At 36.6% G+C, this 26,403-nt stretch overlaps 1 protein-coding gene across 2 annotated transcripts; it reads right to left on the bottom strand.

Moving 5' to 3' along the window:
• Window positions 1–1,140: 1,140 nt before the first annotated feature.
• LOC134740641 (probable nuclear hormone receptor HR38) lies at window positions 1,141–26,403 on the bottom strand. Of its 2 annotated transcripts, none has more exons than XM_063673183.1 (4): window positions 26,161–26,403; window positions 5,700–5,776; window positions 3,920–5,342; window positions 1,141–3,550 (listed from the first exon to the last, which is right to left on the bottom strand). In XM_063673183.1, the coding sequence occupies exons 1-4, from the start codon at window positions 26,273–26,275 to the stop codon at window positions 3,294–3,296; spliced, it is 1,872 nt and encodes a 623-aa protein (XP_063529253.1). In that variant the 5' UTR covers window positions 26,276–26,403; the 3' UTR covers window positions 1,141–3,293. The 2 variants fall into 2 exon arrangements, with proteins under 2 accessions (XP_063529253.1, XP_063529254.1); XM_063673184.1 differs by lacking the exon at window positions 26,161–26,403 and adding an exon at window positions 25,977–26,154.

Raw genomic sequence — 26,403 nt, 5'->3', positions numbered from 1 at the left:
AAGCATAAATTTTAGGTCTGTGGATTATGACTTTTGAGAAATGTCATCTTTGCCGCACATTTTCAAACAAATTGTCAAAAACACTGCCAATGATTAATACAGTATGTTTCTTTTTGTTGTCGATTATTGGAAATAACTTTTGTTTGAAAATTTATATTTTTGTCTTTTGTTCTAATTAAAAAAATATTAACGTTAGACCATTCCAGAGAAGTAACCCTACGTGGGATTTCAGGGTTTGTCCAATGGCTAAGGTCACCCTTATATCTATCTATGTATATTATTTATATATTTCGGGGATCTCGGAAACGGCTCTAACGATTTTGACGAAATTTGCTATATGGGGGTTTTCGGGGGCAAAAAATCGATCTAGCTAGGTCTTATATTTGGGAAATCGCGCATTTTTGAGTTTTTATATGTTTTCCGAGAAAGTGCCACGAAATGGTCTCACCTCAACATGTTGCTGGTGACATCCAGCGCTGATCTTCCGATGACACCATCCGGTGAAACGTTTGGTACGTTGCTCCTTTCTTTCATCTTATTATAAGTATTTTGCTATTCACTACTACTAGTGGAAAAACTAATAAGTTCTAGGTTTTAGGGTTTCTATTCTTCATTATTGCTAGGAAGAACTTTCATTTTCTATCACGCTGTTCACACATTAGGTTTCCCTATCTTAGGTACACCCACGCGTGACTCGCTCGAGTGGCTTAGTGGGCATCCATCATAAGAGAAGAGATAATCAAACTTATAATTTTATCAGACATTTATTTAACTGGCGTCAATCTCATCAAACATTCACATAAAGTACACAATTTAATCATAAATTTTAGATTGATAGTGACATTCGGCGCTCGAAATAATAAAAAAATGAATCCCATTTGGGAACATTTTTGCCATTCATTACATATACAGCTTATTTTTTACCCAACCTGCTTTTTATCGATTCCCCGTAATTCGGATTCGGATGATTTCTGTGAAAAAAACTACCCTATGTCCTTACCCGGGACTCAAACTATCTCTATACCAAATTTTAACTATTCAGCGGTTTAAGCGTTAAGAGGTAACAGACAGACACACTTTCGCATTTATAATATTAAGTATGGATAGTATGGATGGATGGAGGAAATGATAAGACCAAACTCAATAGACGCAACCGCATCAGTATAATTAGGTAGGTATTCCGAAATATTTACAAAGAAATAAAAATGTGTAACGTACAAACATACATAATAACAAAAAGCATATCTATTTCGACATAAAAAAGAAATGCAATACGACATGGTGCTTATCGGTGTTATTCGAAATTGTACATGTCAAGTTAAATAAAAAACATGCCTACCTAGATAGTCTTTGAATACGCCTGCGTTAGCCACATACGCTTACCCTTATTACCTATAAACTATTAGATACATTAACATGACGGAGTGTTTTTATTGTATTTAAATTATGTGCTTTAGAAAAATATTTAGACAATTAAGTGCAACTTTACATTAATTTTAATAACACATGTAGCAACGACAGGCGCGTAGGTGACTATTCGGTAAGCGCTATTCTATACAATTTATACGAAGGATCCACAGTGGTACAGCTAGGTAATAACAATATTCGTAAAGCACAACCAAGAAATTATCAGTAGAACAGTTACATAAAGGCGGCTGCGGTAGACAATGGGACAAGTATGCGACCACTTGTATTGTAGGTACTTAAATATCTATCGAGTTAACTAATAGATATGAATAAAAGAGTCCTGCCTGTGGAGTAAAAAGTCCAGCATTAGAATATTTTACAATTACATTTACCAACATTGTACAAAATTATCAATTTTCGCGCATTCGTAGACTCTTACTTCCTATTAACTACCTAATGTCCAAGCATATTAATAGAGATATCCAATACAACTACCTATAGGTAGAAAGTTTACGGATCCATCACATACGTCATCATAGGGGTCCTAGATTTAGAGTTTACGAAAAACTATCAAGGCAACTTTCATTCTCATCACAAGTACGGTAATTTCATTAAGTACTTGTGGTTAATAAAAAAATATTAAATTAAATTCATACTTACTCTTCGTGTATACAATATGCCATTCCATGAATTGATTTGTATTGGTCCAGTGATGTTTACACTAGTTCTTCCAAATCTCATTTGGTTGAATAGGTATCAATATCGTTTTGATTTATATTAATACTTAGGAGTACGACTGATTACTGATTAGATCATATCTCGCAAATCATTAACTACTAGGTACGTATAAAAACTTTAATTTAATGTAATGGGAACAATTTTTGAGATATCCTAGCATTTCCTCATGATTCACAAGTCATTAGCAGCATCTATGCATGGTTTTGAAATATCGCCAAAGTAATGCACAGTTCGAGAATAAGTGATATGTTTTAGGGTATATATAATAATATTAATAACATACATATATAATATGTATGTATAATTTTAAAGCTTACTCAAGGTACGATTGTACACATGAAAACAAATTAAGTACTCTACCTTAAAAGGTACTCTTTAAGACACGTTGGAGTAAGGAGTCATATTTATATTTGATGCTGAACTTTCTCTCTGGCCTTATTTTATTGTAACAAAATTACCTTAGCTGCCTAGCGTCTAAGTATTATTAAATAATTTAAACCTAAAAGGTAACTTCCAACAATCTGCTCTCCCGACGTCGCCATCGTCGGCGTCGACACGCAGCTCTCCAACAACACGTATAACAACAGGACACAAACAATACACATTTCTAATGCCTTTAGATATTATTCGTAAAGTAACTTTTATTAAATTTACTATAAAAGCTCGAAGATCACGAGCCAAATATTGTAACATTTCTAAGTCTTTTGACTAGATTATTCGTATCTATATAATACGCAAGTAAATAACATAGGAATATTTTGTACGACAAGATGCCATCGATCACGAGCGGTAACTCAAATGCAGACTACTATTTATAGGTAATACACATAACGACAAAGTTTAAACAAAATCACACCCAAATACGACTACCTTCTACATTTACAATAAATTAAGCTTATCTACTTAAGCGGTACGATTGTCTTGTTTGATCAAATTAATTATCATATAAAAGGTTTTTTAAAGGCTTGAAATCGATACCGGGAGATCGAGTTCTATAATGTTCAGCTATACCCTAGAAAAATATATTATATTCAAATCTAAACACTTATAAAAATAATAGAGATGATGGATTTTAGTAGTAGAAGATGATGAATTTGAAGGCTGGAGTGGTCCTCGGGAAATTTGTGCGGGCGGCAGGGGAGGCCCGTTTAGAAAGGCAGGCTGGCGCGGAACATGTTCTCTATGAGGGGCGGCGCGGGCACCAGGTCCTCGAGCTTCAGGTAGAAGATGCGCTGCAGGCCCTGCACGGACAGCGAGCGCAGCTCGGGCAGCGCGCCCAGCACGCGCGAGAAGTGCGGCGCGCCACCGCCCGCGCCGCCGCCGTTCGGCATGTGCGCGCGCAGGCAACCGATGATCCTCATTTGAAGCTCTTCTACTCGCCGCGTCTCTTTTAAGCCGTGCCTCTCTGTAACAAATGATAAGGTTCTTTAGTAACGTTCACGAGTTTATGTAACGAGTTTATGTAACTGTTGACTGTGTTTTTATTTCGATTTCGTTAAAGGTATTTGTAGCTATTAGGGTGCCTAAGACTTCATGCAATTCGAAATTATTTGTAATTTGTAATTTTACAGTTACTGTAGTCAGACATAGGGTTAAGAATATTTACTAGAGTAGCTAATTACCTAGTAAAAAACGTACAAGATTAATTACTATTTACTAGTCATTCGTGTCATGGGTCCTGCCCTTTTAAGCGTCGGTGGCCCAGGCTTGGTTAAGTATTTTTATTTTGATGTTTTAAAATAGGTAATATCAAAATAAATAGAATTACAATTACCTGTTATCAGAGTAAGGGCGCACAAGCACGCAAAGGTGGAAATGTCGATATCCATTGAGTGCAGTGTGTTGCTGAAATCTAGCACCGCATGCAGCCAGTCTCCAAACGATCGTTGGCACTGTCGCTTGTCGAGGACTAGACCATTGCAAAAAGTTAACTTTGTGTCCTCGGGCCTCGTGCGGTATGCAAGTCTCAACACGAACAATTCAAGCCGCGCTGAAGCGAAAAGTTGATCACGATCTTCAACGCACAGTTCTGCAAACCCTGGAACCTTTTCGGCGAAAACCTTTATCATGTCGATCGAAGTTGTTAGGATTGAATAGAATTGCTGAATTACTTCCGAGTCGGACATCGGTGGTTCCATGGGATTAGGTTCTCTGTACTGAGAATAATCAAGATTAGAAAAGTCTGGCGAAGTATCTACATGCGCTCTTACAAGGGCGGTAATCAGTGAAATGGGCGGACTCGGAGGAGATTCTTGTGGGCATTTTGGTTTCGAAGGTAATCTTCCTCGCCTTCCTTTTAAGGAATCTGTTCGTACAACTTCCTTAACCATACCGACATTAAGACATTTTTGGAATCGACAAAATTGACATCTGTTCCGTCTTCTTTTATCTACAGGGCAAGATTTTTCCGCTAGACAAACGTATTTTGATCCTTTTTGAACAGTCCGTTTGAAAAAGCCTTTACAACCTTCGCAAGTCCTAACGCCGTAATGTTGGCAGGCGGCGGTGTCCCCGCACACGGCGCAAAGCTGGCTGGGCGAAGGAGGTGCGGCTCGCAAGCCGCCGTCTAGCGGCACGCCCCCGGGCGAGCTGGATGCCGAGCTCGGTGCCGACGCCTGCATACAATGCACTTTCGGTCCGTGAAGCTTCGGGCTATCATTGGAACTATTCGATTCTGATCGCTGTACTGGCAGTGAAGCTCTTCTTTGTCGATTCTGGTCCGTAGACACGTGTAAATCGACGGAATTCGAAAATGGGGGCAGTGAATATGAGTCTTGACTATGGGCCACACCGCCAGTATCAAACGTAGGACTACATTGTTGTGGCGGCGCATAATATGGCGAAGGAACATAAGGAATTGAAGGTTGGTATTGGTATAAAACGTGCGCAGAAGCATGTCCCTGATGGGAATACGCACTGACGTTGTAGCAATCTTCTTCCATTTTTAAACCAAATTCGGCCATCTCTGGTTTTGGGTAGCGAACTGAGTAAGTCTCTTCAAAACTAGGCAGGGCTGGGCCGAGGGTCGGCGAGGGGGTCTCGCTCACTGGAGTAGTACGATGCGATTTGATTTCAGGCGGAATCGGAGCATGAAACTCGACGTCCGGGAATGGATCTAAGTTTTCTTCTAAGATCTCCGAAGAATCCTCTTGATATTGGGGCGACAGTAAATCAGTGAAGGACGAACCGTAGTTGCTCTGTAATAAAAAATGTGATCGATAATGGAGGCGTTGCTAAAGCAGTAGGCGGTAGGGTACCGCTCAGCCAATGGTGGGCGTTGTTTCTGTATCATTATGTAAGCCTACTTGTATTTATATTTAGAAATGATAAATTGGATTGGCTTTTGAATCACTTATGAGAATAATAGTATAGATATACGAGTAGAGTTCGTAAGTTATTGAAATGATTTATCCTTCGGGTTTAAGGTAAATGCCTGTTGATGCCTCCTCCGTTGACATGACGAACTACAGTGATGCAAAATCGGTTCAAAAGATATATTTAGATTTAATAAACTGCAATTTTATGTTATCAAAATGTTAACTAGAAATACTTACGTGTGTCTGCAGCAGTAGCATGCTGGTAGAGTTGGACGTGAAAGCGTTTGGCGAGCGCGGCTCTATGGCGCTCGGCCCTGTAACAATCAAACATTTCGCTTAAGTCAATTACTAACTTCAAGAACTTTCCCAATTGCTTCTACATTAACAATGAAAATTATTATTTGAATATGATTTCTTAGGTGGTATTATTTAAGTCATGAAACTTGACAAGATATTGAAAGTGAACGTGTGTCGGACAGAAAGAACGAACGAGCTGTGAGCGGGAGCCGACTGGACGCGGACGGCGAGCTTTGAACTATCACGCTATACACTCCATGCATCATTTATATTTACCCTCGGCGAACATACTTTGATTCTTCCTTCAACACAAGCACTCGTAATTGCCTAATCGATATCTACTCTCGCGGACTCCACCGGTATCGCTCGCTACCCTTCTACGACCAACAATGACGGCGAAAAAGAAAGGTCTTCTAATTTATACTGCAGTTTTAGCCGCCGAATATTAGCGTTTTGAATACATCGTGTCACGGTGCTTGATTCGCCACGCCCCGAAAATTGAATCCTATGTATACACCTAGCCCGCGATTATAATTGAAACGACCCTAACTACCATCATATGCAAACGACTCTAGCTTTTAACGCCAGTATATAGGATCTTTATTTAACAAAACTTGTAGAATTCATAATTTTTGGGGCGAAAAGGCGATGGATCCCTTGGGAGGTTATGAAATCAGTGGCATTTGCAGTTTCTATTATGTTAGGAACCATTAATTCCAGTCTTATTAAGTTATAAACAAAACGCCCAAGCTTTTGTTGCGGAAATTCATGAAGTTTAGGTATTGTTGGGGCATAATCAAACTCATGGTCTAAATACAAAAATAAGAAGCTTACTAAAATTATGAAAATGCCATAAAATCTGCAAGTACTATTGTAATGTTGCCGCAATGATCTGTTTGCCATTTGCCATTAGTTAGGTACATATATATAAAATAAATAAATAAATATTTGGGGACAATCTTACGTCGATCGACCTAGCCCCAAACTAAGCAAAGCTTATAGCATGGTTACTAGGCGATGATATATATAATTATTGCACGTCTACACATACAATTATGCTAATGGCGGACTTAATGCCAAAAGGCATTCTCTACCAGTCAACCATAGAACCAAACAGAAACACTTAAAGATGGTGCAGGGAAAAACAAACAATCCAGTAAAGAAAACCAACCAAACACATTTTCATGTAAAATGTTACCAAGATGGAACCATAAGGCTCGCACTGTCAAAGTAATCATATCTCTTGTAGAGCCAAGCTTCTAACTCTACAAGCCCTAACTTCACAAACTCTACATCTTAGTCAAAATATGTGGCTTGGCTGTTTCGCTACCGTCACGGGGGTGTAAAGTGAAAAATGTATTTACTATTATTAAATGTATTTATTATGTATATAATGTATTATCTTTATTTATTCTTTATCTTACGTTAGGTTTTTTATAATATAAAACAATACAAAATAAATATAAACAAATTATAAAACCCTAACCTAGGGTGCCGCCAGCAGCGGGGCAGGGCCCAAGCTGCCGATGGTCAGGGCCGCAGAGAGAGGAACCGGCGGACTATCTGCGCCGTGTCCAAGATCACCGCCTTCTGCATCTGACCCTTGATCCAACCACCTAGCGAGAGTCTTTCAAGGTGTTGGTCGAGACTCTTTGGTTTAAGAATTTATTTCTCCAAAAGAATGTTACAATTCACTTACATAGAGAAATACAAACAAACATTATGTACATTATTTACAGAGTGCACGAATAGCATAAAATATATTCTAAAACAGAACAACTTAGTATTAATTTTTACAAGAAAAGTGGGTATGTACAGTATGAATCGGCAACTGGTAAGCTATAATAGTACAGTACAGTGAAATTGTCATCGCTATGAGACCGTTCGCTGAAACGACTATCGGGACAATGATCGTCGAATCAACATCCCACATGGCGGTTATCTCGTGAGCCAATACTAGGTACTTACTGGACTGGTCCTTCTCGGCTTTCACGAGATTCTCATTATCTCTGTATTTATTATTATTATTAAATATATTTACTATTATTTTGTTATTATTTTTCATTATACAATAGTTCTTGTAGTAACGAAACGGCCAAGCCACATATTTTAACTAAGGTGTACAGTTTGTGAAGTTAGGGCTTGTAGAGCTACAAGCTTGGCTCTACAAGAGAATGATAGTTTTTTGACAGTGTGAGCCTTATGATTTCGTCTTGGCAACATTTTACATGAAAATGTTTTTGGTGGGATTTAACTTCTTTTTGTAAGTTGTGCTTATGACATTGTTCCATCCCCTTTTTTAAAGGGTTGGGGGTGATTTACTATAAAAAACCATGAAATACGTATCTGGGGGCATCTTTTATACAATCTGCTTTTTACTGATTCCCCGTGCAAACTTTAAACATCAAACATGTCAATTTTTTACAAGAAATAAAAATAACCAAAACTTACAAAAACAATTACAAATATGGAATCAATGAAATATTAGATACTTTTTTAGAAATTTATCCAGTCTCCAAATGTCGAATTACACAAAAAAATACTATAATAAAAATATACAAACAACAGACAGTAAGTCTCTACGTGCCAGAGATAAAGTATATCACTACATAGTATAAAACATGCTTTTAAAAAAGTACGGAACCCTCGGTGCGCGAGTCCGACTCGCACTTGGCCGGTTTTTTTATTTATTAATTTGCCGGTTCAATGTTATGTTATGCCAAATCTGTTATGCGAATTCATATTATTATGACAATGAATGTTAGGCGTATTAAGGGGCACCCGTGAAAACCGCATTAAAATCCGTTCAGTAGTTTTTGAGTTTATCGCGAACATACATACATACATACTACGGACAGACGCGGCGGGGTACTTTGTTTTATAAGGTGTACCTAGTAAAGAAGATTTATCAGAAATTCTACCTACTACCAAAGGAAAAGTGCTGTTTTACCCCCTTATTCTAAAAACTTTACGAGCCTGAATTAGTTAAATTTTGTTTTATCCTTTTCTTACAAATACATTTAGTCAAAACGACAGATAAAGCCGTTTCGATTTATAGCTAATTCAGGCTTGTAATGCGTTTATGAATAACGCCATTAGTGTTTTAAAATTTAAATAGACGCAAAATTCAGTTTTTTCATTCTATTCAATTAACATCAGTTCATTAAGTATTAAGTATTTACATTTTGTTATTTTACAATATTATTAAATTTTACCCAATGTAAACTTACAATGTTTACTTACTCTACCTTTTCAATTCATGCTAAATGTTGTCTGATTCCTATAAAAAAATTAAATAAATAGTGTTTAGTTTAGGGAGACTCGATTGGTGAGCGAAATCGGGATCAAAACTTTTTTCGTGTTTTAATTTATCGCCACTAGTTGCGAATTTTCTACTTATCGTACTTGTATCGTAATGTAGTATTTTCTTATTCCGTAGAGTCTATTTTTTAATTCCGTAGACAAGACAATGACATTTCATGTGTTGCTAGTTTTTTACGTCTTATAAATATAAATATAAGACGTAAAAAACTAGCAACACATGAAATGTCATTTTAGTCTACGGAATTAAAAATATGCTATACAGAACCCTTATACGTGTTTGGTTCTGACACTTCTGACACACACTTGCCGGGCCTTTTGAGACAAACACACTGAATCTTCGTTTTTATGGTTCCGTAGTAAACTAGAAACCTCATAAAGTAAATATTTTCTTAAATATTTGCTCCGAGAATCCAAAAAAATATCTCTCCATCTCTCTAACTTTTGAACCGTGGGTCTAAAATATAAGTATGAAAAGATTATGAAAATAAATCTTAATTGGGTCGAACTCTATTTTAAACATGATCGTTTCATAAGTTTTCAGTTTTTTCTAGAAAGTCATCCCTTCTAACTTCTAAGTAAAAGGACGACAATTAGGTACTGCGAATATACTTTCTTTGCTTATTATGTCCATAGTATCTACAAAAAGCTCCCTTTTAGACTTGTCTATTGTACCGAACGGTCAACTACAAAATCTAACACTATAAGTCGACGTGCTTTTAGATTTTAGACGGAGTTTTAGTTTCATAAAAAAAGAGACTGGCAGGTCAAATCAATTATTTTAAGACTAATCATCACGTCTACTCGATTTAGTTTCCTTTACGATTAAAAATAAATAGTTGAAGTGCAGAACTAAGTTTTTTTTCATTATACGTATTGTGGAATGGTTATGCGGTTATTAGCGTACTTTCATTAGAGCCCGATCCGCTTATATCTCTGCTCTCTGGCAAGCCAACCTTGTCAGTAGAAAAGATGCGAAATTCAAAATTTGTATGAAAGATCGATCCCTTCCGCGATATTTCAAATTTACTGCCTTCTTCTTAATTATTTTTCGGCTTCAAACAACGCATTTTCCATTTCCTGAGAAAATTACATGCGGCTTTCATCGTCTACTGATAAAATATTTGAGCGCTAATACATTCAATCATTGGTGGGGAGATTCCTAACGAGTTCCAAATTGACGGCTCATGTGGCCATACATATGAACAAACATGAAATACGATTTACGTTTCGCTCTCATTTTAAAACTACGTGTTGGATTGTAATGAAACTTTGCACATACAATGACATGAGGTGTATCTAGGTCTGTAATTAGTTTATATAGCTTTAGTATATAAAACAAACGAAATAGAGCAAAATCAAGTTTTGTATGAAAAACTTAAATTCGCTGTATTTTTTAACTATTGTATCTGAACCTACATAAACTAATTACAGACAGTAAGTACAAAGTTTCAGAGCAATCTAGCTAGTCGTTTTAAAATGAGAGCGTAACTACGTTTGTATGGAGAATCGAGCTAATTGATAGATAATGGGTGTTGACAAAATTTGAACAAAAAAAAACTGAGTAGGTACACAGTATTTTAAAGCGGAATGTTTTGGGGCCCACTGACTATCAGTCCGCCGGACGATATCGGCCTGTCAGAACAAAAATTTGACAGTTCCGAACAACTGACAGGTCATTCCTATCATTTATTTTTGGTCGAAATTTTAACTGTCATTGTAAATGATTGTAATTAGAGGTAAAAATGGAAAAATATACGTACATTTTTCCAGGAAATAAATGCCCAAAAAAGGGTATAGAGGGAAATGCTTGGAACACAATTTTTAACTTCGTAGCTTTGTTTGGACTAGTTAGGAGGTGAACATATCAAAAGTCCCCGGCCATAACCCTGGTGCTGGGGGGGGGGGGGGGGGGAGAGGGGGGGGTTTGAAGGTTCCATTTTTCGGTTTTTCGATTATATCTCGGAAACTATGCGTCTGAGCGTTTTTCGATATCTTGTATAGTTTTTGAGATATCTGCTCTTGAAGGTTTATTTAGGGCTCTCATTTTTACCTTGATTATCTACATCAGTGAAGCTGCTAGGCCAGGTTTGGGATCGTTTTCGTATAAATCGGGGGTGTTGAATTCATTTATGGTATCAACATTGACACCATTCCTAAGTAAAAAAAAAATTTAAAAAATGTTTTTTTATAAAACTCCTCTTTACGCTTAAACCGCCGAACCGATTTCGTTGAAATTTGGTATAGAGATGGTTTGAGTCCCGGGACAGTACATAGGATAGTGTTTATAACCAAAATCATCTTTTAAGGGTGTGAAAAGTGGGGTGGAAATTTGTATGGGGAATCAATAACCGCTGAACCTATTTAAATAATATTTGGGATGGTCTACATGTTTGATTTAGTCGATAATGATACCAAACATGACTTCAAACCTAAATTTAAACAGTATTAACCTCAGGAATTCAACTTCGGCGAAGAAGCTGAATTCCCCTCACACCAAATTTCACACCTTCAAAGTATGATTTTTGAGATAAAAACTATATTATATCCTGTCTCGGGACTTAAAACACCTATGTACCAAATTTCAACTAAATCGGTTCAGCGGTTTAAGCGTGAAGAGGAGTTAAAAAAAGTTATTTGTTTAAAGTTGGTTTAAAGTTTATATATTTTTACTTCGGAAAGGTGTCAATGTTGATACCATATAAGAATTCAGCACCCCCGATTTTTACGAAAACGTTACCAAACGCGGCCTAGCAGCTTTACTGATGTAGATAATCAAGATAAAAATGAGAGCCCTAAATAAACCTTCAAGAGCGGATATCTCAAAAACTATACAAGATATCGAAAAACTTGACTGAATAAAACTTGTAACAAATTGAATCTCTTTTCATTTTGTATAAGTGGCCAAGTCGCTCAGACGCATAGTTTCCGAGATATAATCGAAAAACCGAAAAATGGAACCTTCAAACCCGCCTCTCCCCCCCAGCACCAGGGTTACCGCGGGGGACTTTTGACATGTTCATCTCCTAACTAGTCCAAACAAAGCTACGAAGTTAAAAGTTGTGTTCCTAGCATTTCCCTCTATTACCTTCTTATTGCTTGGCCTAGTAGTAGGCATGCAAATATATGCATGTCGAATAGCTAAGGCATATTTACACTGTAATTAATTAATTTACATCGTCAAACTTTGTAAATACTTACATTACCAACAGCAACGCAAGAATCAGATTCAATGGATAAACTAGTTTTTAAAAATATACAGACACAACGCGCCAAAAGTACAATACCTATACAATACTAATACTCTTTATTGCTCACCTCATTACAGAAAACAATGCAAATAATACAGAAAAGAAGACGTTAAACAACAGGCGGTCTTATCGCTAAAAAGCGATCTCTTCCAGACAACCTTTAGGTAGCGAAAATTTATAATCCTGGAATAATTTTCCTAATAGAGATAAATGTCTGTAGTTTGCGTTATAAAGTATCTTTAAACAGTCGAATTGTTCTACACATAGAGGCATATTAATATATAATTAATAATTATGTTTGTTTAGCTAAAAAATATATATACCTAATACATACATGTGAAAAACATATTTTATTTTGCATTTTTATAAAATTTGAGACTAGGGAATAAAACATACCAAAAATATATTTGTCTGTTTTATCGGATTGTTAGTTTGATTGCGTACGTATTAAATGAAAACAATTCATATTATGAAAAAAAAAAAACTTAATTAGACAGCGTTATAACATTTATATCATATTACATAATTCCTACGCGAATGTATAAGTTAAAACAATGTTAACACTTGATTCATAGACTTAGACATTATAAGAGGGTATTCACAGTCATTTGGCATACAATTTGGAATAATACATTCAGTCATTTATAATTTAGAGCAGTTCAGTCAACTGGATTATGAAATTTTTTAACGTTTACTAATCATTTGTTAGACCGCAAGTAGTGAAAATGTTATAGTATTTTATATATTTGTGATCTACTCACGAAACACTTTCATTTGGTACCCCACATGGTATGTTTAAAAGAAAAAACTGTACTGCCGACTTTATGACGTCACAGTTCCTACCCCAACCATTTTCGCGCTTGTCATCTCATATATTTGTGTTCTGGACATTATTGAATGCATTGATACCATATTTACCCATATCCGAGATGACACGAGCGAAAATCAATTTCTAGAAGACTTTTAGACAAAGTACCGACTAAGGACAATGACTTACGATATATAAACCACTATGCTACATTTTGATCTTTTGTTTTCTTGTTTTGTTTTGTTATCGTGTAAAATTATAGCCATGCCGCTATTACCTAGAGCAAGATTCCAAATTAGGGACATTGCTATAACTATGATTACAACATGATTACATAAAGGATGACTCACGTTAGACCGGGCCGTGTCCGGGCCGGAGCTTCCGGCGCTTCGTTTTCTATGAAAAGCATCACGTGATCACCTGTCATGTCATAGAAAAGTAAGCGCCGGAAGCTCCGGCTCGGACACGGCCCGGTCTAACGTGAGTCATCCTTAATGGTCACTCCATAAGCTACTTTGTAAAAAAATGTAGCATAAATATGTTACTTTAAAGTGACATCAGAAGTATCGATTGACACCTTTTCCACCAAAAATCGGTTCAGTGTTTTGGCTCTACTCAGTGGTCGAACCCGCGGCAACAAAATAAATCCTTTGCATACTACACTACTTACAACAAAGTGTACAGTGCGCCTTTATTTTAAATGACATTATTTTTTATACTAATAACTGTGAAACACGTGCGAAATAGATTAGTAAAAGTATGGACAATTTTTATAAAATAATGGAAATCACTTTTTTACTGTGTAATGGGGTTGGCAACTGTCAAAGGTTTGCAGAGATGGCGCCATCATAGCTTGCCCCTTTTTCTATGAGATTTGGCTTAAACGGCTGGCATCCAGGGCATTAAAAAACAAAAATTTGACACAATTCTAGGGACTGACAGGGCAAGCTATGCTGGCGCCATCTGCTAATTATTTCGACCGGCCAACCCCATTGTTATGTTGTCGTAGAAAACCGCTGCTACGAGTGCTACGACATCTTTTAAGCATCGACAGCATTTGATAGCACAGGGGACAACGTTAGAATCGAAAGGCAGCTCGCTTACGCTTTGTGATGGGGGTACCTTGCCTCGTCGTCATATCTACGAGGGAACATAGATGGCGCTGCGATTGCATAAAAAACTTTATTGATTAGAGTACTTGTACATACGTCATAGAGAATCTATACTTATGCTTGTATTAGTGTCTTAACTTACGTCTGCTATACATGTAGTGCGTTTGCGGAAACGCTGCCGCATGACGCAGATGATGTCTGCAAGCAGTAGTGACGAATACATGCGTCATGTATTGGCTATCTCGCTATAGTAAAATCCGCATTTCAGAGCAATAACGATTACTCGTATTTGTAACAGGAAAGCTTTCAAGTTAGTCGTGAATGTTGCATTCCTTTAACTACGGATCTTAATTTACTTCTTAAGGAGCAATTGCGGTGGCGGACAACAGTCCGCACAATTACGGTGTTAAAAACTACCGTCCAAAAACTAGAAGTATGTGAATATAACATTCAGTGTTATGTGTCAGTAATGAACAAGGTTTTTGTGTTGGATTACTGTGTGTTGGAAATTCTTGCCACTATAGGTTAGTCTACCAATGGCACACGTGGATGTGTCACGACCACTTCGGAGACACGAAAGCTAATGGAGCTTTTATATTCAAATTATTTGTGAAACCCCGAGCCCGATTCTGATTATAATTTCTGATTTTAAGATTTGACTATGTATTGTTGCGTCCCTGTCTTCAGTTACTAAATTCAGGTGTGTAAAGCTCGTAAGACTAGGTACTGCTACTAAAATAAGAAATCTGAGTTTAAGAATCCCGCAGCCATCCCTCCTAATATAGACACCAAAATCCCTTGTTAAACTACAAAAAAAGAGACATATACCTATATGATTTTCAAAAGGTCTAAAGAGGTCAGTAAAAACCGATTAATAAATATACGACGGCCTTCGATAAAAAGGATTAGCTTAAGCGTAAATACATAATAGTCTCTCGTAGCGGTATGCCGTTAAGTCATTGAAGGTAGCTAGCTCTATTTACCTTTGTTTATCATAGCTGTGCTTATATGAATGGCTATTGTTAAGGCAATTTTGTTTAGTGTAAAATAATTGAAAGAGGATTATCACTTTCAGCTGTGGGGCGGTACGTGGGCGGGCGGCGCGGGGGGCGCACGGCGTGACGTCATACCGACGAACGTCACACCCCCTTTATCGCTGCCGTATTTACGTAGACTTTCCCTCGTTTTTACGTGCGGCAAGGAAAACCGTATAAAAAACGTATAGCACAACGACTGTGTCGAGTCGGCTGCGGTATGTCTGGCGTCAGATTTTTACGTCCTTTAGAAAGTTGTCTTGTCTATTATTGGCTGACTTTCCCAAACGCTAGTGACTCTTTCTGAGCATAACAGATGCTAACATGCTATAGCGATTGAGTAGGTACCATTTATATAATTCCGCCAAACATTTAGTCTTAGCCACAAAGCGAATTTTTTTTTGTTTGGCTTGAATATTTTTTTAACTGTCATTAGTTAGAAAGGTGTCATGGTGCTACAAATCATTTTTTTGTTGTTAATTCGTGGTTTCAATTAAATGATGACACACGCTATTCACGCTAGAACGGTCCGGGCCCGGGCAGGGGCGCCCGACACTTCTGTTTCTATGATAGGTGACGGTGATCACGTGATGCTTTCTATAGAACACTGAAGTGTCGGACACCCCGGCCCGGGCCCGGATTTTTGTAGCGTGAGTCATCCTTGATTAGTCGTTCATTTATGATCACCTACTTTTGCAAATTAGTTGATTTTATGAAAATTAGGACCGCTAAAATATAATTTGTAATATAATGTAAATATAATGAGTTATATTTATTATATTGTTAAATATAGTACAAAAAACTAGTACAAAATTTATACGATAACGCGGTAGACGGTAGTATCATCAAATACAAGTCCCCAACAGCCAGTTTGATATCTATGTTTTCGAAAGCGCCACTTAATTTAATAACAACTAAAGTTAGGATCTGCAAACTACTGGCGAGTGTTGAACTCGAGAACTTGAATAGGGGAGTGGTCCGTGACGTCAGAGACGCGTAACGATAGCCGCGGTTACTGTAATAGAGCTGTAGTTTCAGGAGGCCTCTCGGATAGCTTGTATTTACATAGTAAAATTGACACTACATGAATGCTATGGGTTACCGACCGGGGAAAATTAATCTGAAAAATCGTGCATGGATAATAACCCATAATAGATTTCCCCTTCCAAATTCCGAATTTAAATGAATGCCCAGCCAATGAGCCCAGCAAGCAAATGTATTTTTCCCTATGAAATATAAAGATTCTGAAGACTACTGAAAAACTGGAGCAGTAGTTTTAGAAAGATCACATGTAACTGTACTTGGATGTTACGGTCACCCCGTCAATAAAAATAATGGGCTTCATCGTTATGAAACCGAATGCATCTTTGGTTTCCATGATCGTAGAGCATTTTGATGAGTTTTAAGATACTTCATAAAATCAAGATCAATGGCGAGAACTCCTATTGGACGCAAAATTATCCTAATATAGCAACTTTACCAAATTATGTTTCGCTGAAAAGATATCAAAGCTCATAATAATGTAATGGCTCATTAAAAAGAATTCGTTGTGGATTTTAGACTCGGTGTCACAATTAAACAGATATTTTTTTGCAGCTGACTGTAGGTAAGTAGCTAAAGAAATAATTAAAACACCTGCGATTGTCGCGGATTGAACATCGACCTTACCGAGTTAGTAATTAGTTTAGTTAGACCTAAGTTATAGTTTTATTTTTATTATAGTTGTTACTTATTTTTTTGTCACCTATGTTTTGCAATATAGTTTTTATCTATACATATATATATATATATATATATATATATATATATATATATATCGATACCACGAATCTCAAGGGAAACGCCAAAATCTTCGTGTTAACGAGGTTTCGTCTTATAGAGGCATCGAAGTAGGGAGCTTCTCATAGGTTTTTGTTAGTCTCAAAGGGGTTTCGAGTTACAGAGGTAAAACGCATGAAAAAATCGTGTTAGAGAGGTAATTATACAAACGCGTAAAGTACAGTCGGTATCTTTTTCAAGTTACAGAGGTTTGTTAGTAAATAAATTCGAGATACAGAGGTGATAACACAATAGGTACGCTTATTTTTTCGAGTTATAGAGGTCAAATTTAATTTTTCAAGTAAAGAGGTAAAAAATGTACTGGACAGTCGTGAAGGGAATCGTTGGTTACTTCGTCTTAGTGAGGTTAAATATTTCGAGTTATGGTGGTTTTGGGCTTTGAAGGGAAGGGAATGGCACTTTATTTCGTGGTAACGAGGATTTCGCCTTATCGATGTACGAGTTATCGAGGTTCCACTGTATTATGAGATAGTCAAAATGTATGTGTATATAATGTAGTTATTTACGTGGTGTCTAGGCTGTTTCACGAATTTAGCTATGTGGGTAGCGGGTCGGCAAAGCAAGGGCGTCCTTGAAACGGAACGCGGCGGGCGGATCGATGTGTGACGTAACAGCGCGTGACGTCACAGGCGCTCGATGCAGAGGCCGAGGTCGCCGGTGCCGGGTGCGCCCCCGCCACCCTTCGATCACACGAAACAATACTGAATGGACACTTCTCGTCCCGCGCTAGATTTCTAACCTCACCGTCCTCGTCTTCGTGTTTAAGAGACTTCGCGGGGATAAAATTGTCGATAGGTATTAGGTACAGAGAAAAGGCACCCCCCTGCATACAGAGTTCTGTAAATTAGTATGGACGTGGGGTACCTTTTCTCTGCAGCTGACTCAAATAAGGACAATCTTACAAGGTACACAGATCGACTTAGTCCCAAGTAAACTAAGTTAGGTTTGGATTGGATCTAAGCGGTATTTGTTTATTATATTTTACAATGACAAATAAGCCGTTAGATACAACGTTTATTCGTGGTTTACTACACGAATATGTATTTGTATACCTAACTCTACCGGAAGTCGAACCTGGGACCGCTTGCTTTGTTAGCACAACGAACGTGAAGCTAAGTTGGTAATGTGTTTTTTTTATGCGTAAAAAATTAGTTCCTCTGGTGCATTTTTAGGGTTCCGTAGTCAACTAGCAACCCTTATAGTTTCGCCATGTCCGTCTGTCTGTCTGTCCAAGGCTTTGCTCCGTGATGCAATTTGGCATAAATATATAAATCAACAAATCCGACAGTCAAACAATAAAATCTAAAAAAAATTTTTTTTTTCGTTTCCCCTCCCGTAGTGGGGGTGTAATTTTTTTTCGCTTAAACTATAGTATAGTATAGGATATCGTTGGATATCCGTATCTTTCAAAACGAATAGAGTCTTCAACAAACACGTTTTGATAAAGTTAACATTTTCGGAAATATCGCTTTGAAAGAAATAAAAATTGTGTCCCCTCTCTAACTTTTTAACCATGGGTCCAAAAAATATGAAAAAAAAACATGGATATAGAGCTTAAGCAAGACATTAAATGAAAACTATAGCGAACATGATCAGTTTAGCCGTTTTTGAGTTATCGCAAAAAGTCTCCTCTTAGTATTAGACGTACAGCCACAGTTACAGTACGTTAAATTACGACATTAAATGGGGTTTTACAGTTATTAGGCATTATTCATGTAAATAAAGTAAAATGTAAGATTAAAATTGCTTATTTTACTCATTTAATTGTTACTTAATATTTAACTTCTCTAAAACAGTTTCATTGGCTAAGTAAGTAATGCCGATGCAGTTGACTATTGGCAGTTTTAGAACGAAAAAGTAAAAAATAAAAAAGTAAGAGGCAATCCCGCTGATTTTCATATAATTTTTAAATTACTGCATACTACCTGACTAAAATATGTGTTTTTTCATAAATATTGCAATTTAATGTTTTTCGCTATGGATTATTATGACCAGACATGCAGTCTCCGATTGAAAGTAAGTTCTAAGGAAAAAATCATGGCCATACGTCTATTACTTTAATTAAAATAATTAAGTACTAATTATGCAAATTTGCCTTGTGTTTTTGGTTTATTCGTATTCGATATGAAAAGTACATTGTTTAACTCGGGTGAAAGGCACCAAGCACGTTAACAATCTTCTATACTAATAGCTCCAGTTTAGCCTATTATGACGGTAATAGGGTAAGTATGGCCCGACATGCTCTTGGCCGGTTTTTTACAAACTAACTAGACCGAAATCATAATTTCCGAAGAACTATCTATACCCAACAAACAATAAGGCGACACGGTCGGTTTTACGGGTCTATAGGCTTGGATTTCATAAACATTATTTTCCCCTCACTAGCTCGGAAAGCCGTCTTTTATCCTTTAAAACAAGCGGAGAAAAACGCATTTTATCCACTAGTGGGGAAAGTAATTTGACCTTGGATGGAGCATGTTTAAGTAGCTTTTGACAGATAACAAAACGTAAATCGCTCATAATAATGGTTCGTTCGATATTAATTATCATTAAACAAATGGTTTGAGAATTAAATAAAAAATACCAAATTTAGCTTTATTTAATGATTTTAAGTCATAAACCTTAAAATTCCATAAGAAACGGTTGTTTTCTAATAATGATGTTAAATATAATTCTGAACGCACAAGTTGAGTCGATGCAATTTCAAAACGCATCATTGACATTTCATACGTCAGAAATGTCAACATTGTCAACAAATTTTTTACTTTAAAACTTCTCACGTAAAAATACAGAATTTACAGTTTTTTGTTATAATATCATAAAAAAATTAGTGATTCCTGTGATGAAGATGATCTAACGCCTATGGATGTTTCACTTTCCTCGCTATAGTGAGGGGAAAAGTTTTGTGTTACACACGGGTGCAAATGTATTTTACTTCTCGTGAGTTGAAACACTCGCTACGCTCAGGATTCTATTTTGGTTCAACTATAGAATCCTTTCACTTGATCGTGTTTTAATTCCACACTCGCGGGTAAAATACAACTTTGCACCCTTGTATAACAAATAACTATTATTTGTGCGCATGGATGCTTTTCTCATTTGTGCAAGTTTGGACTTCCAACATCGCATTTGGATGACAGAGTAGGGTCTGAGAAAAACACTTGTATCAGAAAATAACAAAAAGCTTTGTTTTCCCTTAAATATTGTTACCTACAAAACAAAAATCGCGCTTTCGTGATCGGTTGTTTTCTCGAAACATTCTTTACTTGGCGAGTGGGCGGGTTGCGGCATCGGGGTGTGTGCCTTCCTTGCCACCCCGCGCGGCCGTTTCACGCCACCTTAGTATTTTTAGACTGTGACGTAATCGGGCCGCTTCTATTACGGCAGACGGCTGGAAAATGAAGGCCTAAATAAAGAAAAAGAAAAACCCCATTGCCCTAGCACTGCAATACCTACTTACAACTATTAATTTTAATTGACTTCAATATTTGTCGAGACAATTCCTCAGATCTTACAGGCATAGGGCGAAAGTGGGATAGTTTTCGTAGTTGCCCCACTTTTTGAAATGTGCAATTATCATGCAGAAGATAAACTTTATAGCTTTAGACTTAGTAAAGTTTAGTCAAAGTATTCATGAAAAAAATTGTAATTGTTTACTTTGGTCGCGTGTATCATTTCAAACTGTTTTGTGAAGTCGGTTTTTGGTTTAAGATTATTTAGGATTTCAGTAAGTCGATAGAGCATTAATAATCGCCATCCGTATACTGTTTACAGAAACATAGGTACTATATTAGTTATAGCATTGAATTCATTTCATTTATTCTTAATCTTATACTTGGCCACAAAGACCGAAGAGCTTGCGGCTTCCTCGCACAACGTATCAGCATTGCGATACAGCGAGGAAATGCTGCCAGCATCCTTGGTACAATGCGTCAAGGGCCTATTTTACATTTAAGCTAGTTATTAATTTCGTTTACGTAGTACCACTGTATATAGGTATCTTGTATGTAAATAAAGAGATTTTATTATATATATATATATATTTGGCTAAATAAATAATTAGTTTGAAAATTAAGTATAAAATGCTTGATTTATTGACGAGAATACAAAAATCGCTTCCTTAAAGCTTAATATAAGATTTAAGTTGTTCCCTCAATTTCTCTTAGATTTCATCATCAGAACTGGATTATACGTAATGGAAATGGAACTAATTCGTAACTAGTAATAGTAGTCTCAAACGAAAAAACCCATAGCGGTCTCAAATAACAGTTCTGAGGTTGTGAACAAGAAATGTAATATTATGATTATGAGAAACATTTAACCGAATTGAGATGAGAACCTCCTCCTTTTAATGCAGTAATGAAGTGTATGCCGGGAAGCTAGGTGTCGTAAGTCGTAACCGCTAATTTATACATATTAAAACTGGACTTTATATGATATGCCTGCCGTATTTTGTTAATGTACCTTCTTACTTACAAGTAATATAGGTTATTTAGATTACTTATTTATGTTGTTTAAAAATCCCCAAACGACTTTCGATCTTATCTGGTAGAGTAAAAACAAACAGCTTTGAAAAACTTTGGCGCGCACCTATAAAACATTTCAAAGTTTTACAGTTTCCGCACACTAACAACTAAGTACTCGTACCTACCTACCAAACTTTTATTACGGTCTGCGCTATCATACACAAATAAGCAACTTGATAACTACTTAAGGTATTATGTAGTTTTATTCTCTTTGTTTAAGATATTTGTGTAGATCGATCGATATTAAATAAAAATATTTACAAACATTTAATAGAATAGAACATAGATAATAGAATCTATTACACGTTAATTTTTCAAATCCCGAGTGTGGTTACTTTACGAGTTGTAAGTAACTAAAATTGGCGTGAAAACGGTGACGTCAAAAGTATAATGACCGGGATCTAGCGATCCTTTGCGTATGACGCGTCCCCGTGAGGTGGTTGTGAGTTGTGAGATGGGAACTCTCAGCGTGACGCGAGCAGGCTGCAGCGCGGGCCGCGCGGGACGCGGTCGTGACGCCCCCGGGGTTGCGGCTCGTGACGTCAGTCCAGCTGGTGATAGCGTGCCTTATCATTGTCTACCACTAATAAATACTTTAACCAAACTTTTATTTTGGGGCAAATCGACGACACTAATTATGGGCAATGGACTTGTTGAATATGTAGTTTTATTATGTCTCATTTGCATTTTTGACCAGAACGAAACTAGACTTTACCAAATTAATTTCAAGGCTCCTATAGTACAATTAAACATTGATCTACTGCACATAACTTCATAACTCGAGCAACATAACTGCATAATTGATCAATAAAATATTGCTATACCGGTCCTGCTAAAACCGTAACGGACTAAAAATTAAATAGTGACTACTCGTATGTTTTAGCAGACGATTGAGATCACGCATAATATTGACGGCAATTTGCACTCGCATCTCGGCAGGTGCAGCCGGTTGCGACAACGATTGGGCAAGGCTGAGAGGCCAACAGGGTCCCACTAATAATGTACAGGCATTATTATACAGCCGGCGGTCTTCCGCCGCACGTCAACCAACACCGAACCCCGTTCTCAATGTTGCACTTCATTGAAAATAAGGGTTGGCAAAAATACTCACGCTAAATTCGTCTGTAGTGCATAACTTCGCCTTAACTAGCAATTAAATCATAATACCTACCATAATAACTTTTATCATATCATGACCATTTAGTAATTCAACAGGTTACACAATAAATAAAAAACTCGGGTAAGTTAGGGACGGTGACGAAGTTAGGGTTTTTTAGTACTTTAAAACTATTTTTACGTAGCTCTGTTTATTGTAAATTCGATGGATATCAATTTTTTGTTAAAATTCTTATTTTAATATTTTACTTGGGTGAAGTTGGGCACCAAAAGAAATGTTAGGGTTCGCTACGACTTGCTACGTCAAATAGTTTTGCCAACCTTTATTTTTAATGAATTACAACAACGATGACGGGGTTAGTTTGACCATAAGAATGCATGCGGTCCTGTCTACAGAAACGCTATAAACCTAGATTGTAAGCACACAGTACACACGCTGTAGAAGCTACGAGTAAGTAATTACTTGAACAGTACGTGTTAAACAATAAGTTGCTTCGTAACTAAGTTGAATGCATATTGAGTATGTGATGTTATGATTGTTGCGACACGCGGTCAGCGGGCACTATACCATAAATGTATGCCAGAGGCGGTGGATCTCCGACCGGTCCCGCTGGGTGCTGTCGAAATGTTTTTAGATTTCATCACGGCTTGTTTGCTTACAATATTGTTGTTATAAGCAAATATTACAAAAAAAGTGTTACATTTTTTTACATATAGGAGCCCGAGTAGCCATACGAGTATTGAACAATTTCTATTAGGTAAGTACCTAAGTAAAGAAATACAATTAAAACGGAGAAATAGCATTTATTTACCATTGTAAGTATATTTGTTTTTGCGAGTTCCCTTTATTTTGGCACAGTTTCATCTTCTCATCTCCAGTTTCATATTACTCCGAGAAAGAGCATGTGCAAAACTGTTATGAAATATAGGGAACTACCAAACACAAATTTATTACCCCGTTATACGAGTATTTACGTGTTTATAAATTTATTTTGAATTATAAATGACCATGTTAGCTTAATATCGTATAAAAAAACCGGCCAAGTGCTAGTCGGACTCGCGCACCGAGGGTTCCGTACTTTTTAGTATTTGTTGTTATAGCGGCAACAGAAATACATCATCTGTGAAAATTTCAGACGGACAGACGGACAGCAGAGTCTTAGTAATAGGGTCCCGTTTTTACCCTTTGAGTACGGAACCCTAAAAAGGCAAGGATTCAAGTAGTAAAAGGATAGAAAAAAATACAAATAGCAAAACTAGATCCAGATTATCTTGAGAAAACAATGTTGTGGTAATTTAAAGCCATTATTATAATTTAAAATTATTGAAATGGTTATAATGTTATCTATGCGAAAATGCTAAATAGATAGTAAATTTAGCGATCGCACTATTAACACAGATTATACACATACAAGCTTTCGGTCACGTGAACTACTCGTGTACTTATGTATTAAATCATGATTAAGTACTGAAACATCCTACCAATTTCAATACGGTATGTTTTTGTATTGGTGCCTGGATGCATATCAATGTAAGTACTTATAACAGATATTAATCGATGGAAAATATGGAGCAGCCGGTGTAATTTGTTTATTTATATTTTAAAATATTTCAAATTAAGGTATAGGTATGTAAATTTGGGCACATATTGGAACTTAATTTTAGGAAATGAAATTATTTTACCATATTAAACCGTTTAATATTTTTATTAAATCATATACAGTATTTAATGGATTAACTCACCTATTGTTTTTGTTATACGTTTTATATTTTTTGGTTATTTTTAGTAGTAGTAAGTATATCAAAAGAAACTTTCATAAAAAATGTTAACCGTGTTTTTAGATTATGGCAGCAGTGACCTGACTAGGTAAATACAATAAGTAATTATATTCTAACCCTCTTACTCATATAACTTTACGGGCCTGAATTAGTAAAATTATGTTTTATCCCTTTCTTACAAATACATAAGTAAAAATGACAAATACAAATGACAAACGATTCATAGCTAATTCAGGCTTGTAATGCGTTTATGATTAATGCCATAAGTGTACTACTTATACAGGGTGACCTTAATCATTGGACAAACCCTGAAATCTCACTTTGGGTAACTTCTCAGGAATGTTCTAACGTTAATATTTTTTTAATTAGAACAAAAAAATAATTTTTTTTCAAACAAAAAATAATGCCATCGATCGACAACGAAAAGAAACATACTGTATTAATCACTGGCAGTGTTTTTGACAATTTGTTCGAAAATGTGAGGCAATGTTGACATTTGTCAAAAGTCAGAGTCCTATTAATGTCATAAATAAAAAAGATAATCAATGAGGTCGAAGAAGGTTTCATACTATTTATTACCTCCGGAGCTATCAACACATACAGGCTGCTCCAAAGTAAAAAATCGTAATATGTTAATTTCTTCGTAACCGCTACACTGGTTGTTATGATACTTTGTATACTGATTCTAAATACCCTAATGCATATGTACATTTCGGCTTTGTCCAATGGCTAAGGACACCCTGTATAACCGTACAAGGTATGTACCTATACCAATAGCTATTAATTTAGTTATTTTATTATATTTAAGCATGGATTTATATGATTTTAAAGTCTTTATAGGTAACACAAACAAAATATAGTCAAGATCGTAGAATTAAACTAGATCACTCGGACTTAAAAAACAAGTTTGAGACTTTCATCTTATCAAATAAAATCAGTAAGGTTTACCTCATCAAGTTTACAATTTGATGTAAGTAGAAATTTATGTTTAGGAATATAATCACCTCTAATCAAAAAATAGGTAGTGGCTACTCGTAATTCAAATGCATTGTGCAGTACGAAATACTGTATGAATTCAATTGTAAATACTGTATGAATTTTGTTAGCATTACATATGCTTAATTGGCATTTTATTAAGATCCTGTTAATTATTTAACTAATACATGAAAAAACACTTATTAATTTATTTTGAAACTTACGAGTACTTATGTAAACTTGTGTTGGTATATGAATTAAGAAGATTTCTTGATTTTGTAAAGGAAACACTTAACTAAAATATTGGATTTTTTGATGTAGGACCGTAGGAATTAAATATAATTTAAAGGAAAAACAGAAATCCTGAATTTATTAAAGTAAAAAAATATACTGTCAAATTAAAAAACTTAAATAATAAATTAAAATAATATAAAAAACATAAAAGGGGGTACGTACGTGTGTTTTGGAATTGTCTAAGGGCCAAGTGTTTGCTGGAGGGCGTCAGCAGCGCACTTCGCATTCTAGCCGATGGCCATCATCACGACAGTTCCACACAGAGTCTACAACACCCAAAGGTTCTACACAACGAAAGCGAAAATAAACACAGAAGTGGAGGGACGCGGTGGTGATTGGCGCTGACCTGGCGCTGGCTTGTCGCCGTGGCGGTCGCGGTCGGGGTCCAGAGCGGCGCGCGGCTCCAGGGTCAGGCCGAAGCACGCGCCAGACAGTCCCAGCTCGCTCAGCAGGATCCTCATGCGGCCGGGCACATCCCACTCACTGCACGCGCACTCACTCACTCGGTCAGTCTATCGGAAGTATGCGAATCGCAAGAGGGCGCGCGGAGGTACGCGCTGGCGAACGGGCGGTGCGTTACTGAGGCCGC

Source organism: Cydia strobilella, chromosome 4 (genome assembly GCF_947568885.1).
Source record: "Cydia strobilella chromosome 4, ilCydStro3.1, whole genome shotgun sequence".
NCBI lineage: Eukaryota > Metazoa > Arthropoda > Insecta > Lepidoptera > Tortricidae > Cydia > Cydia strobilella.
The sequence above is the reverse complement of the archived record's forward strand: the minus strand, read 5'-3'. Positions and strand labels throughout refer to the sequence as shown.